The sequence below is a fragment of the Oenanthe melanoleuca genome, chromosome 2 (assembly GCF_029582105.1).
Source record: "Oenanthe melanoleuca isolate GR-GAL-2019-014 chromosome 2, OMel1.0, whole genome shotgun sequence".
NCBI classification, from domain to species: Eukaryota; Metazoa; Chordata; class Aves; order Passeriformes; family Muscicapidae; genus Oenanthe; species Oenanthe melanoleuca.
The window spans coordinates 22,231,855-22,251,564 of NC_079335.1; the positions used below are offsets into that span (position 1 = coordinate 22,231,855).

At 42.9% G+C, this 19,710-nt stretch overlaps 1 protein-coding gene across 1 annotated transcript in view; it reads right to left on the reverse strand.

Moving 5' to 3' along the window:
* The window catches only part of LAPTM4B (lysosomal protein transmembrane 4 beta), a 57,726-nt gene extending 42,745 nt beyond the window's left edge, over window positions 1-14,981 (reverse strand). The window contains exon 1 of the mRNA XM_056484104.1: window positions 14,680-14,981. Within this exon, the coding sequence (XP_056340079.1) occupies window positions 14,680-14,775 (96 nt within the window). The 5' untranslated portion in view covers window positions 14,776-14,981. The remainder of the gene's footprint in view (window positions 1-14,679) is intronic.
* Between the last annotated feature and the right edge of the window lie 4,729 nt (window positions 14,982-19,710).

The following is a 19,710-nucleotide window of genomic DNA, read 5'->3' on the forward strand; positions in this document are numbered from 1 at the left end:
TATCAGTTTGTTCTCTTGAGATCATCTGAGCACTTTCCAGCTGTGCTGTCAGCAGTGCAAGTGAAATACACCATGTGTTTGTTTGCTCCCTCTTTCTCCCACAAATGTGTGCACAGTTGGGTGTATTGTGCTCATTAGGGTTTTCCTTTTGTTTTGTGATGTGACTGCTGAATTTTGAAAAATGCTTTAATGCATAAATTCAGTGTGTCTAAAAACTTACTGATGTAGTGTTTTGCAAGGACACACAATCAAGGACAAGAACATAAAAAAATATTCCCTGTTGGTATATGCAATTGGTATGAGAATTGAAGTCTCCATTCTAGGAAAAGCAAAAGAGATTCCTGTGCTCCTTTGATAGGGCCAAAATTTCCTTCAAGATGTTCTGCATTTCTTCAGCAACAAATAGTGTAACAACCAATTACCAATGCTTAGAAAGCATTTTAATTATACAAAATTTCAGGAAGCTGCCAAACCCTGTATCTTCCCAGTGAGACACGCTGTCCTCCTTTTACGGATGGAGAAACTGAAACATGTCCATGGCCATACAGAGGTGGGTTGTAGCAGGATGCTCTCCCTGGAATGGGGTAAAATAACTAGAACAAGTGTCCTACTTGCAAAGCTTTCAGTGGTAAATGAAGAAGGGGGTTTCGTGCTGCCTTTGGTGTTGAACAATGTTGAAACCAAGTCTGACTCAATCCCATAGTCAAACATTCTGATAGTGAGATGAAAATGTGGTAGACCTGGTAAAATACATGGAGAAAGGAACAAGTGACACTGCAGATAGCTTATCTAAAGCTGCTGAGCTGACACAGCTGGCCTGGAGACATAATGGCTGACAGTCAATCACGCAGGCCCAAACAGCAGGGTCTTCTACCATACCCCTTCACAGAGTGCATGTGTGGAGACTTCTCCCTTGAGTGGGGATGCCCTTCAGGGTTACCTTTCAAGGCTGAGTGAAAGAAACTGACCCATGGTCATTTATATGGGTGAGTAACATCGGTCTGTTAATAATAATTAAATATAAATAAATAATTTTTCTTAGCTTTAATACAATTACTTCAATATTGCTTCATGATGTACTATAATAGTTATTATAGCTCCTGTACTGTGTAGTAAATAATTCTGATTAAGATATATTTGAAGAAATATATATAATTCTTTTATTATTAGAATGATTAGAAAAAACTAACTGGTTTGCAGTCCTTTATCCTGTGGGACAAAGTTGTATGAAGGTTCAATAATACCTATATAATCCTTTAGACATAAACTGTTGACAAAGTCTGGGGTTAAGACTGGATCCAGCCATACCCAGACTCCTCTAAGAGGAGTTTAAAAAGCAAGGGGATCATTTCTACACCCTCTGACTCAACAGGAGGGCTTTTTTAATAAACTTTATCTGAAGCTCCCACTCTGCCCATGGCAGGTGTTCAAAAAGAATAAAACACAAGACTTTGCACTATCAAGTCAGAATGGTGACCACTGGTTCTACAGCTGATTGCAGCTCCAGAGCAATCCCAGAGGCTCAGCAGAGGAGCTCCAGGGACACTAACAGGCTTTATTTGACCTGCACAGCCCCAATCTGGGCCTCTCCACACCCCTGCTCATGGCCCAGGACCCCACCCAGATTAGCCTGGGATCATCAGTCTCTGTCCCAGTGGTACAACACAACACCAGTCTCCAGCCATGCTTCCTGGGTGGAACCCTATAAAGGCTTGTCTCCAGTTGTGTCCCTGGTCCCAGCCCTTTTTGTTTTTGGTTGCCCCCTCTGGTTTATCACCTGCCCTGTTGGGGCTGCTGGTGAACCCCATGATCAGTGCCAGTTGTGCTTCTGGGCTCAGTTCCCTGCAGGATGGTGTTCAGAGTGCCCTAACAACACACTGGACAAAGATCCAACACAAAGTCCAAAAAATGCCCAACTGTCCTCTTATTCTGATATGGAAATAAAATAATTAGTTTTTTAAAAAACCCAAAAACTTACTTCTTTGGCAGCCAGATGGAATTACATCCACTTTTTAATCAATGAAGGGGAGGAAAATAACTGCTTTATAGAGACCACAGAATGTATGAAGCCAAGAGGAAATATTATGGAAGAGACATCCAGAAATTTGAGCAGTACCTGGAGTCCCTGCTGTGGGCTTACAAAACATAATTTCAGATATCAGAAGATACTTTAAACAGCAACAGCTGTGTGAGGAAGGTGCATGCAGACATGAGCAAGACAGGCAGCAGGTGATGAGACAGGGACTGGCTCACTGGTGCTGCTGCCACCTGCACTGTGACAAAGAACCAGCAGCTTAAGCACACTGTGAGGCAGTTGTGCTGGAGAGAATGTCCAGTGCTTAGGATGCAAGGACACAACCTAATGTCTTCCACAGGCAGCACCCAGCAATTAGAAACTCCACAATGCACTAAAATTTCAGACTTCTACTGTCAATAAGTCACCTTTTTTCCATGTCATGTGTTATAGAGGTCAGCAGTGAACTGTGGTGACTCATGGGAATAAAATGCAGGGGAGAAGTGTCAAAAATCAGAGCAGCAAAAAACAAATATCACTATAATTTCAGACCTTTTGTAGAAGTACAGCTGCATGGTATCTATCCCAGCCCACCTAAAATAAAATTAGTTCCAGTAGCTCCCAAGAACATGCCATTAACACGGATCTACTGATGATCCCTAACTCAAGCAGACAGAGAAATGCTTTTGCCAGCAGCTTACATTAATGTCTGTAAACACTGAAAGAACTGCCAGGAGTTACAATGGCTTTCAGTCAAGAGTCAAAATAAAATAGCTTTGATAAAGGAGTTTAGAAGAGGAAATATCATGCTCACTTTAAATCAATAGACTGCATTAAAAACATAGTGATGTTTCTATTGAAGTCTACAGGGTCCCCTCTACAAGTATTCTACTACAGTTCTCCCAAGGCTTTCTAATGTGGTGAAGAGAGATACCTATATTTACAGGGACAAAAAAGAGCCTCCTCCCCCCCCCCCCCCAGCTTTATTTCTATGGAGGGTTCAATTTATAACAGAATCCATGCATGGAGCAGTCTGAGTGTTATGGGTGGTGAAAGATGTTTGTACACTTTTAATTCTGTGACTGTTTCCAGCCTCACTGAGCTCAAGAGAGCTTAAGCACCCTCCTTAAATCTCAGCATGGAGAACTAACTCCCTGCCTGTGCCCCTTTTTACAGTTCCAGAGCTGGTTTCATGAAACTGTGAAGCCCAGTATATGTAGGAACTAGCACATGGAGTTCTAGCATATTTTTAATATCCCACAAAACTGGCATGGTTTAGTTTGTTGTCCTCTAAAGAGATACTAAGGAAGCAAATTGGCAAGGACATTATTTTAGTAGTAAGAAATCCTAAATATTTTTACTAAAACTTAAGAAAATCTCAAGCAGAGCCCATGTACCCTCTCCTGTTTGTCTCCAAAAAATGCAAGGCAATTTTACGAGTCTAGGTACCTGTTCTCTACAGAAATGATAGAAGCAAAACATCAGTCATAAATTGCCTTTGCTGCTTGGAACTAAACTGATGAGTATTTTAAAGCACTTAGATATTTGAAGTCAGTATCACTATCAGAAAAAGTAAGAATGTATGGAAAATATCTAAGTATCTCAATGTCTAACTCTCCCTATCTACCTTTCCCTTCTCACAAGGCAAGTTCTTTGCATATTTTCTTCTTCTTTTCTTTAGGAATAGGAGATATTAACAAAAGTAAGAAGACTTTTGTTCATTAAAAGGACAAAAGAATTCTACAAAGGAAAAAAAAATGTGTTTAGGATTTAACAAGCTCAGAGTAGATTTGCACTATCTGGGATGCCTTTCTCAAACTTCTCCTTCAGCATAGATAATGAATTCAGGTTTATTGCCTCATATAGGAAGATTTTTCTATCTGTTCACTGTCTCCCCCTGTAAGGCAGTTTTGTGTCTGTTAGTGTTCACTGGGGCTTTTTCTGAACTCTAACTGAAGAAGAAACAAGGAGGCAATTTTATCCATGAAGGTTTTAAGCTAAGTGCTGTGAAGAGCAAGCATGAAGAAACAAGAAACAAGATGTCCCTTCTGTATACCCAAGTTCCTTGACAAGTCTCACAGCAGTGATTCAATCTCTTTCCCTCTCAGGACACAGGAGCTACATCTGAGCCCACCACAGCCACTGACTTGAACTCCAGGAATGGAGGAGCAGGGCAGCCCTGGCTGTCAGAGTAGACACCTCTCTCTTTTCTACCTTCTAAGCCTTCTGCAACTTTCCAGTGCTCAGGGACAAGCTGCAGATCACTTAGTGATACACAATTTAATGAGTGGTCCAAGTCAGAAATCCAGACACACTCTTATTTTTTCATCCAATGGAACAAAACAGTCTGAAGGGAAACAGAAAGAGGGACACTTGAACTTTGGTTAAAAGGGAATCCTTCACTCCTTTGACCAGTGAAACTCATTATCAGGGATTGTTACTGATGCCAAATGGTTGAAGGAATTCAGAAAAGGATGAGCTATTTATTAAGCAAATGCAAGTGTTTAGTCATATCACAAAAGATCTTAAAAACAAAATGCAAGCCTTCCAGCTTCAGGTGACTGCCCAACCTTACCATTACAGGAGAATAAAATAAAATATTGTCCCTGAACAAGCTGTTCTTTCTCCCTGTGTGGTTTCTCAAAGCATGATTCTGGCTGCTATCTGAAATACTGCACTGGAATAGGGAGAGCATTAGTCAGGTCAGAAGCAGAAACTAGGCTTTTATTATTATTTAATTTGGAGAAGATAGGAGAGTCTGCAATTTTTGTCACTGTTTTTCCATATTACTTATGAGAAGGCAAAGAATCATCCAGGCAGGCTCAGACTAGCATATTACAAAGTCCATATTATAGAAAGCATATAATAGAAAGCTGCATAAAATATTTCAATCAGACTTTATACACAATTTCAGCTTTGATTGCTATGACACTAAACACTGAACTTCAAAGACTATGCTGATTAAATTGATATAGGAAGTCCAGAATAATTTACCAGCACTCTTCTATACAAATGACTCAACTACTGCCTACTGTCAGCCTTTAAGAGGCTTAAAACCCAAACCACAAGAGGTCTGTTATTACTGAAATATGGTAATGGTGAAATTTATTTTTTAAAAAATAGATGGAGAGATTGTGCAATATGCACAAGAGGTTTCTGCCTCCCTAGAGACAGAGTTTAATTTGTTATATATTTGTGAGAGACTGAAATGTTATGGTTTGTGGCTTAAGTATTGTTATGAAGGATGTTTTGCCCATTATGGCAAAACTGTATAAGGAAGCTGCAGCCACCAAAGCCCTCCCCTGCCTGAAGATGCCTCCTGAGGGGAACTTGAGACTGTGAGTTAAGCTGCCTAAGGGAACTTGAGATAAGATAAGGGTGACACTATTGTTCAATCATCTCAGGTCTGGGGAGAAGGAAACAAGGCTGAGGGAGAATAAAGTATCCCCCAGTAAGCCAAATCCAGCAGCTGTCCTGAAAATTAGCTCTGGCTGGGTTTGAGGTGGGGGAGGCCATAGCCCACAGATTCATCTGCTGAGGCCAGGTTTGCACAGACTCCCTCCCAACTAAGGGGGGAGGAGGAGAGTTCTGGGTGTGTGGCATAACCTCAGCTCAGAGACAGCGAACATCCATCCTCCCTTATACAAACAGGCTCAGCTGTGAAACCCCAACCCCACAGGCCACATCCATGGGACATTCACATGTGAGGAGCAGCTGAGGGGGTGTCATAACCCATCAAAGCCCCCCCAGAGTGCTCCCCAGACTGATTCCTGAGGCTTTGCACCAGAGCACTGCACATGATGCAAAGTGATGCAACTGCTCCGGAGTCTGTTGCAAGAGACTGGGTCAGACTTGTTCCCTGCAGGGGAGGTCCCTGGGCATTCCCAACTGGCCTGAGTGTACATTAACCCACTGAACTCTGTGTTTTGTGGGACCCTTACCCCTAAAAAGATCAGAAGAACAGGATCAATAGGACACCATCAGAATCCATGGAGTGGTGATATTTTCTACTTGATCTTTGTCACTTTCTTCCTTTCCCCCCTCCTTTTTCTATTTCTTTCTATCTCTTCCTACCTCCCATTTGCTGTTAAATAAAATCCATACTACTGACTTTGGCATATGGTCTTGCTTGCACCTTAATTTGGGCAGAGGCATCTCTTTCATAACTGCAATAACTGGATCATAAGATTATTTAATCTTACTCCTTTCCTGGCTTAAGAAAACAAGCTATTTGTATACAAATCTATCAATGGAGTCTTCATTACTTTTCCTTTGTATTTAAAGAAAGTTTAACCTGTATCTAAGGAAAGCCCTGAAAATGATTGCTGAGGTCTTCTGCCCAGCAAGACCTCTACGGAAATATTTATGGGGAAATATAATCTCATATACAATTGCCAGATCACAACTCCTGAAGGTCATCTTGATTCAGGATATGGTGGAGAACTAGCAAAGAATTGGTATGCAATAAAACCTTAATAGAAAAAGAGTTGTTCAACTGGGATTTGTTTGGTTTCTCCATTTATCCTTGACTTCCAAAAATGCATGTTTGAGCCTCGCAGGTGACTGTGAAAGCTTGAGGGCTTGACTTCTGACTGCAATGTGAGTTGTGGCAGCTTCCACAGATCTAGAATTTTGTGTGGACTTGTGACAGAGGATGGTCCAGGCAACATCACTGTAGCTGCTTACCTGGGCTGGACTGTCCAGGTACCCACTGGCCCTGGCCAGCACATTGTGTGTCCTACCCCCACAGCATCCCACAGCACTGTCTGTGCTCAGAGCCCCCTCCAGCCTCTTTGGACACGTGCCACTGCACTGCTGACAGGACTGTGCTCTGGTATTTGGAGCAAGCCACCCACCACCACTTCATTAAAAAACCAAACTAACCAAAACCAACACCAAAACACACCAAATAATTGATCTATTATTCTTATGTAGCCACCACAGGCAATATCCACAGAAGCCATAGCAGTGAGTACACCCTTGAAGCACTCTGCAACCCAAGGCAGGGGTTTAGTTATGCAAGGAAGAAGTGGAAGGAGGGTACAGTACAGATAATTACTAAAATAGTAAAGAACATGATCACATGTATCCTGTCTGGCCACAGCTGTTTCGCTCTTGGGAAATGCATCTCTCCAAGGTGAAAATCTCCCACAAACTTGTGTTTCTGCCAAAACCATTTGTCCTGTCTGCTTTAACCAGCTTAATATATCTCTGGATAGAACAAGACCTTGCTCAGCACATGCCAGCAACAAAATGAAAAACAGTCACAGCACTCTCAAAACCCCTTTCAAGGCTGAGTACCAGGACTGACAATAGTTAGAGCTGACTGCAGACATCTGAAAAAGAGCTGACCCACAGGAGGTCCAGGAACAGCCTCAAGTCCATATTATTCAGTGATGCCTCCCTGGCAATTCACCTCCCCCATCGACCAGGAGCACGCTCTCACGCCTTCAGACACAAGCAAGGCTTTTTGCTTCTTATTCTGCTGTTTGGAGATTTGGGACTTTAAACCTCCAGCCCTGCTGGAGAACAGCACAGAAATTGCACATTTTCAAGCCTCGGTCACTTTAAACTTCCAGAGTTTTACAGTCAAAGCACAAGCCTCTCACAATAAAACAAGAGAAAAAGAAAGCAATCAAGGAAATTAATTCCTGGCTATTTTGCAACATCCGTTCCATATGTCCAAGAATATATAAGACTAATTGCATTTTCACTGACGTCAGTCTAATCAACGATCAGTTTAGGAAGCTTAATGTCTTCTCCTCTGGCTCACTAGGAGATACATATTAACCTTCAACAGAACTTCCAAACACATTTTACTTGATTAATGTAATACCTTCTCTCCTTTCTATAAATATATTCATGATTTTTTGTATAAAAACCCAAATGTAATTATAGCATACTGAACTCTTAATGGGATTCTTTCCTTCAACAGGCATTTATGTAAACTTTGCTCCTCTTATAACCAACCATCTGTTCTCTCACTGGAGGGAATTTATCATACAATTGAAGGCCTTAAGAAGAAAAAAAGGGTATTTTACACAGGTTTGCAGTTTCTGAGCTGATAATTGTATTGATTACACGAGACAACTGTGTCATTTTCAAGACAACTGATGCAGATTATCAGCTGTCATTGCAACGATTACATACTCTCTGAAATATCCTACCGTGGTACTTGGGGATATAAGAAAAACTGCCTATGTTAGGAGATTAGAGCTTAAAGATATTTTCATAAATCCTTGTGTTGTGTCACAGACTAATAAACAGTTCAGTAAGTGCAAGGGCTGCCCAAAAGACATTGTCAAGAAATTTTATCCCTCCAATGCCTTAAAAGGTTTTGCAAGAAAAAACATTTTTAATAAATGTTTTAATGTCATATTGATGCATGACAGAATCTGGGACAGACTAATAAAATGCTGCTTCTACTTCTCTCTGAAGCACAGAAAATGCACAAATCCAGTTATTTTCACCTAGAACAGAAAAGCACAGGGGATCTGGGATATGGTGCACCAATGAACCATCCTTTGTACAGATAACCTTTTTGGCCTGTTCAGGAATGGATTCTGTCACACACAGGTGAGTGATTAGGCTCTTTGCAAGCTATCTTATTGATTGTGCCATTTAAATTCCTCCCATACATTCCTTTATTTTGTAATTCAACTATAGAGGGCCTGAAGCATGAATCGAAGAAAAAAGATGGGATAAGGTCCAGCACTGCAAAAATGAACCTGGGCTTGTGCAGAGCAGGGAAGAGCTCTTTAAGGAATTCTCCTGATGCCATTCTTGAAGCTAATAACTGTTATGTTATTTAACAATGTGTGTCTAGAAAAGTTACCATCAGAATGTGGTTCATGAGAAGGTCTTTCAAATAAGACCATTTTGTTCATGCTAATGATCATTATTGGTCTTTATTCCTTGCTATGACATACCTAAAATGCATAATGTGCTTTCAGTCTATTAAGAAAATACCATAGAGGGCCTAAGCAGGTATCTGTGTGCAGAATCAGTCATCTTTTCCCCCCTCTTGAATATAATGAAATGGATGTGATCCAGTCCAAGAGCATATACCCTGAACCTCCTCTGACTCCAGTCTCAATTGGATATTCAACATGTACATCAATCATCAGGGAAGCCTTTAAAAGTAAGATTCATATTCTCCTTTATTCATAATGAATTCCAAGTTTTCTCTCCACTCCCCTCAATAGCAAGCACGTGCATAGGAAGAGTCTAATGAGTTACTTGGGAATGTTACTGCTTTTTTTACATCATCTTGTCTTTTTTCTTATGAAGTAGAGACGATAGAAAAACTAACGATCATTTTATAGACATGACACTTGGGACATAGTTAATCAATTCAGCCATTTCTGTTAGAAGAACTGGGAAGCTCAAGTAATTTCACATTATGACACCTTCACCTACTAGTAGAGAAATTTCGCATACTGCTGATTCTACATCTCCTACTAAGGGATGGCAATTAGGAATGTCATTGGCACCACCCAGCTCTTTCCCCTGAATATACAGCCCAGGTCTTGGCCATGGAGGGGCAAACACCTGGTGAATCCACAGCAGGGCAGGCCTCATTCTGCCAGAATTGTTTCCCCAGGGCCACCAGGACTGGACTGTCACTGCAGGTGGTAAATGTGGGGTTGCAGGATAACCTGACCCAACCCCCAGCTACATCCCACTGGCACAACACAGGAAGCGACATCCCTGGATGATATGAAGGAACTGAGCCATCAGTGAGCTGGCTACTGTGATCCTTCATACAAATATAAAGTTGAAAATCTTTGTTTTTAGCCCACTTTGTTCCATATAAAAATAAAGCAAGCTAATTTTCTAAGTAAAACACAAGGCCTCATACCTATATTCATAAAAATTCCCACAGCCTGACACTGAGATAACACATCAGGCTTTTTAATTGTGCAATTTTGCTCTTTTCACAACTTCAGTTCTTTTTTCCGTTTTCAAAATCTCCTCATTCTCACAGGTTTAAAAATAATCAAGAACTTTTTAGAATTCCTTTATTTTCCCGAAAAGGGACTTTACAGTCTGTTCAAAAGACCCTCTGCTGATGTGAGTAGTCTCAGACAGTGTAAAGATTGCAGAAGGAGCAGCTTGGAAGGATCCAGTACAGGGATATTTTGTTTACATGAACAGTCATTGCTGATCTCTACCCCCTGCCAAGTAAGCCAAGATTACTGAAATCTTCTAACTGGTATTTAAGCACATTGCCATACATGCTGTTTTTCATTAGCTTGAAAAATACCAGGACATAAATGTGGCCTAGTCACAAAATATATATTTTCATTCTCCTTTTGAGATCAAGTGCACTCAATCAAGTGAACAATCCTGTCAGGGTGTTCAACCTTAAATCAGTGAGACCTTAGCAATGTTCTGCTTTTCTTTTGCTTTACAATGTAAGTCTACTACCAGTACATTTTTTCATCACTAGGATTCAATCCTTTTATTAAAAAATGACTGGGATTGAAATGTCACAACTAGCAATTCATGCTGAGCTTTCCACAAATAGCAGCTCAAACATTTAACCCACCCTGGCTAAAAACTTCAGCTTGCTCTATTTATGTTCTTAGCACACATCCATCAGTGAGAGCCACACAACTCGATAACTTGTGGTTATAAAAGGTTCTCAGCCTTCCATTAGATTTTATTTTTAGCCCCTCACTGTCAGGACCTCAGGGAGTACAGAGAGAGAGCAGCAGCTCCCCAGGCATGGCGATGGCTCCTGGGGGGACTGTGGGACCATGGGGAGGAGCAGCCTGTGGCCAGAGCACTGCTGCACTGGGCAGGCAGCAGGAGGCACTGGGCACACAGAGCTCAAAAATGAAGGCTCCTTCTTTCAGTGTTTATTTTTTTGAACCTTACAATTTCATCTTCTCCCCACCAACGTCAATCAGAAATAATCAGGATTCCTGTTATCCCAGATGGTATCAATGGATCCTCTGGGTGTGCACTGACCCCACTGCCACTGCCAGGAGAGTGGAAAATCCTTCCATGACACTGACAGCATATCTGATGTTGTTCCTTCTTTGTGTTTTAGACAAGGAAAGTGGAGTCCATTTCCTCAGGAAGAAGACATGCTGTGTACATAAATGCTGTCACTGACAGGGGTGTTGTTATCCTGACTCACCAGCACTGACTGGGTCACTTGGAAACAGAAATGCCAGTTTTCCCCTGGACTCCAGCACCCGCTGGAGATCAGAACTGAAGTTGGCTCATTTCAGCATTGTCACTGCCCTGAACAGCACAGTGACAAAATTGTTAGAAGTGACTTTCGAATTTCACTTGGTTTGTTTGTTTTTTCTTTTTAAATACAACACTTCTAAGACTTTTGTGCCCCAAATATTTCTGCGTTACTACTGTGACCTCTGATTTCATGTTATAATACAGAGAAGAGATGTACAGTCCATCTCAGATAAAACCCCAAAAATTAATAACCAGCCAAACCAAACAGGTCCTCAGGTTTGAAATAAATATTAACCTCCAGCCAGCTATATTACTGACATTTTAATCCTCAGCATAATGTTCATATTTAACATTGCAGCACCCCCTGTTAAGCTTTTCTCCCCAAAGCAGCACACTAATTCCTTAAGTGTGGGCTATTCTGCAACCCCATTAGACATTCTTTCCAGGAAATTGCCCCTGGTTATTCCAACTTTTACAAGTTGCTTTTCACTGAAGTACCTCAGTGCTCAGTGACAGTATGTATATTGCATTATTATGCTATATTATATTATCATGCACTGGTATGTTATATTACTCTAGATATAGTACCAATGGCTCTACCAGGAAAAAACTACTGAAACCCAAGAGCTATAGAAACATTTGCATTCTGAGATCCATTATATTCTAAAATAGAGTAAAGTTAAATATTTATTTCCCAGCTATTGATACCTTATGAGACCATTGTGTCTGTGGCTGCTGTGCTTGTGTTGGAAATGCACACTGTTCCTGCCCCTTACTTTTGTGGGAAAACTCTCTCAACAGCAGCACTGATGTCTCCACATGCACTCGGCTTCCCACCCTCTCTACTGCTTGTAGTACTCCAAACACCCAACTCCAAAAGATTAAAGAGTCCCCCAGCTTATTGATGGGGGAGGAATGTTGAGACACAGCACTGCTCAGCAGCAGCCAAAACACTGGTGTGTTATCAACACCTTCCCAACTCCCAGGGCACAGCATGGCATGGGAGGGTTGCCATAGGAAGGTGAATTCCATCTCAGCCACTGTTTTCTCCACATTTATTCAGACATTTAATTCTGCCTCCTGAAATTATGCTAACTCAAAACTGGTTCAACATGTGAAAATGTTGTGTTAAAAGTCTGCCAAAACTTTTAAGCCACTGCTTTTTCCTCCTCATTCTTCAGGTGCCTCTACTACTGAATCATTGTATTCATGGTCATAGAATTAATAAAACTTACACTTTACAGGTAGTGAGAAATGAAAAAGCAACAAGAAAATTATTCATTCTATAGGTTGTTTTCTTTTCTCAAGTAATTTCCTATAAAGAATAATGGCAAAAATTATATGAAATACATGTTAATGCTGCAAAAAATCAGAGAGGGTTTTCAAACCTTGAAGCAATGTTCATAGGTCATGTGTGGTTTGGAGTAATGCAATCACTCAAAACACATGCAGAGAGAAAAAAAATGCCACCAGGACAACATCTATTTTTATGTTAACCCTGAACAGCACATGGTAACCAAACCATAACTGTTCTTCTGAGCCAAAGAAATCCATTTGTATATGACCAGATCTTTCAACCAGGGCCATTCATTCAAGGAGCTACTCCTTCCTTACTTATTGTTTCCTAACATAATAAGCAATCAAAAAGGTTTAGCATTTATTAGCTACATGCATCTAAATATCTATTCTTAATGATTAAATTTAAAATTCAAATACTTGCCATAGCAAAGAAAGCACAGAAAAAAAAATGTGTACCCTATCAGTTTGAAGCAATTTAGAAATCCACCCTGAAAAAGTTATGAAAGCAAAAGAAGAAAGAGGTGTACATCAGGAAATACCTACTCATAGGAATGGAAATTTAAAACCCAAATTGGCAGTAAAATACTACATGCCCATTGGTATTTAAATGTTTATAACAGATTAGGTAACAGTCTAAAAAGCTAGCAGGCTTTTCTTTGTATCCAAACCCAGGTGATGCACTTCCCTCTTCCTCAAATAACTTTAGGTCCACTGAACAGCTAAAATATCTGTATCCCTGTCTCTGTGGAGCCAATGTGAAAAGGCTTCTTTCAGCTGAAGGCAGAAAGAAATAACAAGCATCCTAGAAAAAATGTTCAAAAGCTTTCAGGTCATATTACAACTTAGCAAAACTGAATTGCAAAGAGAGGCATCTTTTACAATACCATCAGTATTGTAGATACTACAGGCTGTGGATATTGCCATTTCCTGTATTTTATTAAACCAGTAGCAAGAAATGCCTCAACTATCGCACATTTTTCTCAGTGGTGAAATATATATTTTACAGGACATAGAATATTTTATATGATTTCTAGAACATAAATGTCAACCTTGCTTTTTTATTGCACTGGTTGGATTTATTTAATGAGCTGTCCTACAGTGGAGGCCAGCCCTACATTTTTCACTTGCTTCTGCAGGGAATTTCAGTAGTTAGCAAATAAGCCCTGGTCTAATCTGCTTCCGTCTGCAATCATTTGAAAAATGATGCTTGGCAAACAGCTCTGCACAGCCTTGCCATCAGACAGAGACTGATTCCTCACACCAAGCGACTGAGCAAGCTGAGAAGTGCATCTACGTTACCTACAGCAAACAAACAGTTCTTTTTATTCTGAAAACCCTGCGACTTTGGCTGGACCAGTTCTGGGAAAACTGCTTTTTCCACATTGCAAAGGATGGAGAAACAATTGTCAGAGAGGAGCGGAGAGCTTAAGGTGGCTCCTCCTCACCAAGTCTTTCCCCGGGCCAAATAACTGGGCGGCAAACAGCCTTTGGTTACTGATGGTTACTCTGGTGCCTCCAGGGTAAGTTCCTCTCTCATGTCCCGTAATCCGGGTAGAGGAGAGATGCCTTTCTAGTACCTGCGAAAAGCTGCCTGGAAGGTTTCAGCTGCCCACGAGGCAGAGCAAAGCACTGCTGCCAAACGATTACCTGCCACACAGGGGACAGCAGTAACAAGAACGCCCGACTGCCTCATGGAGCAGCGCCCAGGGATGATAAAACATCCCTATCATCTGTGTGTGTCCAGGGGCAGCCTCGCTGGAGCTGATGCACCGGCAGGGACCGTGTGCTGCAGCCAGCCCCGGCCTGAGACCACCCCGAAGTTCGGGGGAAAACCCTCACTCCAGGGGTCTTCACTCATCACATTTTCAGCCCCCCCGCAGCTTTTGGGCTGAGACCCTTTGGAGCCTGTCCGTGCCCTGTGTGTCCTGCGCTGCTGCCCTGAGCCCTGAACACGCACACGCTTCGTGCCCCAGTTTCAGCGGAGCCGGAGCCGGAGCCGGAGCCCGCCGGGATGAGCGGCGGGGATGCCTGCGCACTGCGCTGCTCCACCAACGCGGCTCCTCCGGAACCGCCCGGGCTGCCCGAGCCGCTGCCAGCGGCACCCCATGCACGGAGCAGCCCCTCAGACCGCGCCTGCAGCCCGGGGCGAGGGACGCGCTTACCAGGTACCAGACGCCGAGGATGATGGTGCCGGTGCGGACATGGCAGCAGAGGCAGCAGCTGTTGGAGTAGAAGCGCGCCCAGGGCGAGCTCAGCATCTCGGCGGCTCCTCAGGGCTCGGCCGCTCCGCGCCTCTGTCCGCGCCGTTCCGCGGGGCGGGGCTGGGGCAGGGCTGAGGCGGGGCCGGGCTGGGCTGGGGCAGGGCTGAGGCGGGGCCGGGGTCTGGGGCAGGGCTGGGCTGGGCCGGACTGGAGCCGGGCCAGTTCCGGGCGGGAGCCGAGCCGAGGGCCGAGCCGGGCCGGGGGCCGAGCCGGGGCCGACCCTCACGGCGGGCGGGACCAAGAGCACGGCCCGGCCCAGCCCAGACGGGCGGAGGCAGCTCTGCGGCCCCTGCAGGCACCTGTACAGCAGCAGCCCGGAGCAGCCGCGCCCACGGCCGGGAAGGTTCGGGGGTGCGGAGCCCAGGGCGTTCAGCGAGCCGGCAGCCGGGCCCCAGCGCTGCTCTCCGCGGGATGCTCCCCCCGCACTGGGCCCGCTGAGGGCGAGCCGGCTCGGCCCTTCCTCGGCAAAGCTCCTAGCTCGTCTCGCAATTCTTGAGTGGCAAAGCAGCAGAAATAAACTCCATTTCTCTATGAGGAAAGATAATGTCGGAGGAGGTCATGGAATGTTTTGAATTTACCCCTAATTCTACAGCCATGAACATTTCTTTTCTTTCACAGTGCCCTTCTAATCCACTCCCAAAGCTGCTGCTATTGGGGTGGCTGGAATTTCCTCGTGTAACTGATACACAAGGTAACACTAAGCTCATTGCCGCTACCTGTAGTTGATGATGTTGGGGTGTGGAAGGACGCACATCATTAGAAGGAGAGTCCCAGTCCTGCATATTCAAGCACTGATGCAGATTTGAACTGAACTTCCTACCAAGCAGCTGATCTTCATGTTTTGTTATCTGAGGCTTGCATTTACCTCCAGATGAAATAATGAAGAAAATACCATCAGGTCTGTGTATCTACCCTGACCCTAAGCGTAATTTATTTATAGCCATCCGTTTTGGCTTGCTACCAAATTCCACAATTTATCACCAAAATATAACATTGAAAAGTACTCCCCTATATGGTTGCTTTGGGGCTCTTCATTATTTCATACATACATACATCTGCACAGAACAGGAACTTCCAGATAAAAGCTAACTTGGCACAGGCGAATGTTTCTAACTATGATTTTTCCCTACTTTTAAAGCCACTATAGTAAATTAAATTAAAAGTACTTTTAGTAGGAACTTTACATAACCTCTGTTCTTAATTTGTCCTTTTAAAACTGGCAAGGAGTTGACAGGAATTTTTGTGCATAAAAAAAAAAAAGCTACTTAGCACCGAATTTTTAATTTTGACTAGGTTCTATGCATAAGTCACAGATTTTCAAGATTCATATTCAAAAATGAAAGTAAAATTCTTGTAAAATGAAACATCAATATTGACGAATATTCAAGAGGCCAAAGGAAAACCACAAAACTATGGGGTCTGGACTATCCTACTAGTAACCTTGAGAGACTTTGTCCTTTAGTATCAGAGAGTAGGAAAGTTTGAGATAAACCCTTGCATGCATGCCTTGTGGAAGGTAAGAGCATCTGCTTCATTAAGGCTATTGACCAGGGACCTGACCTTTTCAAAGCAGAGGTGGCAATGAATTCAGGGTGATTCGATAAACAAGGACACACAGATGCAAACCTGGTGGAAAAGGGAGAGAGACAATGACAAAACCCAGGAGTGTCAGGTTACAGAGTGATGGGCCATTGAAGAGCTTTGGACAGGATCACCTGGAGTTTGTAACTGATAAGAAGGGGCAAACAAGAAGAACAGGAGGGTTTGGGATATTTGAGGGGGACTCTACAAAACTTTGGAAGGAATAATTAGAGGGAGGGGATTGTGAAGGAGCAAAGGGGAGAGAATAATTAGCGGAGGGGTATCAGGAAGGAGCAGAAGGGGGAATCAGACAGAAAGGGGTATAAAAGAGGTCAATCGTGTACAGAGCTGAACATTACCTGCACACCCTCAATTCTTATAAAACCTTTCTTAAGTGTCTGTCTATGTAGTTTCCACTCTCCACATTGTGTGTGAGGGCTGCAAGGAGCAAGTGCCAGCTGCTGAGGAGATCAGTGAGGGATCAGTGGTGGGTGGGTGTTATTTGCTTGCAAGCATCAAGCCGGGCCAGCTGGTCTGTACTTGGGTCTTCTGTGAGTCCTGCGTGTAGGAGGTACAGATGAAGGCAGCACCTTGTCTGTGGTCATCTTGCAGCTGTCCTTGCTGGGCTCCTGTGCCTGCAAACGGGAGAGCAGCAGCTGCATCCCTCAGCCTGGGATGGGCACAACAAGCTGGGCTTTAGCAGCAGGAGAAATTCAGGTCCTGGAACTGTGAAAGGCAGGCGCTGGCTGTATAATATCCTCCAGCACAGCCCTCATCTCTTTAAGAAATTTACTGCATGTCTGCTTTCACTTATGGTTTCCCATCAGTGGCTTTAACCCCCATATTCTCAGAAGAAAAAGGAAGAAAGAATAAGCAGCAGATACTAATCACTTCAGAGCAGTTTCCTGTATAATTATTAATTTCTGTTCAAAAAGCCTGATGGGAAAGAGCAGGAAACATCAGGCTTCATGCCATGCTCCTGATTTATAACTAGCTGTAGTTTGCTTGGCAAGATTTTGGTAGTGGGGAGGCTTCAGAGCCTGAGTATTGGCACAGATACAGACCCTCCTCAACACAGCCTCTGTAAGTAAAACTTCCATGTCTCTCATTTTGCCTTTTAAAACAAGAAATGACAAGCACTTTTTACAGAGGTGACTGTGAATCCAGAATACCGGATCTTACACTCTGATGGTGGAAGATCATCTGAGATGCAACAGGGGCAACTTCTGAACTGGATGACACCTGAGTTTTGTCAAGGTTCCCCAGAGGTACAACAGATACTCGAGATTGTCAACTTTATTCATTAAAACTTGAAGAGGACCAGTATCATGTCTTGCTCAGCAAGTGAGACAAACTCAAGAGAATTGAGAACTTACTTACAAGCACTTGTTTCAGCTGTGCTGAAAAGTAGATAATCTTTGCAGTGGGATCCATATGGTGAGAAATTTTTCGAAGGGAATGTTCAATGCTGAAACTAAACACTGCACAGGGTCAAAGCCTGACACACTGCTGGTCAGTGTGAAGGCTGTGGGATGTATGCAAAAAAGAAATTCAGGCTCATGGCTCCTACCTGCCCCTCCTTACCACGGCAGAGCTGTAGATCACTCAACTCCGTTCATAGAGCCACTCATTCTTTACAGCACGCCGAGAGCTCTGCTAGCCAGCTGGGAAGGGACACAGCCCGACTTTGCTGCATTGCCAGCTGTGCTGCAAGCTGTTTTGTTTAATAAAACCCAGTATACTCTGTGCCCTGCTTCTGCTCTGTATTCCTCATATCTTCGCCGTGATCTTCTCACTGCAGGGACAACTTCTCCCTCCTGCCAGAGGATGCTCTGGTTCATTTATCATTTTCTTGCACTTTCTAGTGCTCGGTAAAATTGGTTACTGATATTTCCCAACCATGTTAATACCGGTCTCAACAAGATTGCTGGAAGAGGACAGTTGGCTTAGAAACTGTCTTTGTTTCCCACCTTCTGTCTGTACTCAAAGCCCACTGAGGTGGTGCGGCATAGTTCAACTGGCTTTGAATAATTCAATTACACTGTTGCCCAGCATTGCCCACAGCACCTAAACAAAAGGACAGCTTAAGAGAATCACATCTTCTGCTTGCAGGATTAGCCATGTGCTCCAGAGTGAACAAAGGCATCGCTAATTGTTTTGCGTTTGGCAGGTTCAGACAAGATAAGAAAAGGGTTAAACATTGTCCAGAAACCAAGGTCTGCATATTGTCCTCAGGCACAGGGAGGTGACAACTTTGGGAAAGTGACTCCTATTGTAGTAAAGAGCCATTTTAAGAGTCCTTTTGTTCAGCTTGCATTAGAACCTGTGTTTCCGGATGGCTGCAAATGATTCAAGTATTCAGAGCTGTAGAAATATTTAATGCAGTGAAGTTTTAAAAAATATCTGTACTTTATAAAAGAAGTAAGCCTCCAATAAAAGCCTGACACTACCCCTCTGCCACAAAGACTGGCCAACATGCAGTCAAATAGGACTGCTGCTACGATTCAAATTGGGTTCAAGAGGTCATTCATTCTCCCGGTTTGCATAAAATGGATCAGAGGGAGAACGGTATTTTTCTCCAGCGTGTTACAACTCAGAACATGGAATCTGTAAGAAAGCTATTGCAATGACACAGCTTGATATGCAACTGCTTGCAGAGCTAAATTCTTGTGTTTAAGCACCAAAAAAAGGACAACAAATGGTTAGTTGGTTGGCGTTCAGTTTTTTATTTCTTCTTTCTTTCAAAAAGAAGATCTTTAAATCTTTAAAATTTGTTGAGAGAAATGCCTGGAAATTTTTAGCTCACTACTGGGATATTTTGTCATGATTTGTCTTATAGAAGATAGATTATAGATTCTAATATTTTAGGAAATTTGTATACTTGCACATTTTCCTTCCTGATGGGAAAGTGTATTTGTAACTCTAGCTTCCTTGGGCCTGGACATGTTTTAAGAAACATGTCATTAAAATATTTTGATATGTTGCCCCGCCAAGAGCTCAAATGTTCTCCAAGGAAAAGCTTGCTTTACTGCATCCTTCTTATTCCCCTTTTCTTCCTTGAAAGCCTCTCAACTTTGCTCTGAAGATATAGGACTCACAAGAAGGCCAGTGAGTTCTAGAGTACACTGAGATTCAGCTCTTTTTTCTTCTGGCCTTCTTGTTCATGCCAGCCTCAGAGATTAATTTTAACATTTTGGGTGAGATGAAATCATCTGTGCTACATTTGCAAGAAACCTCAAAAATAAGCCGGGCAATTATCTAATTATTTTCTTGGCAGCAGTTTTGCAATTTGGTAGCATGTTCTTGAAGCTTTTCCTCAGATACAGCTTTCCACGGGGCACAGTCTCCTCA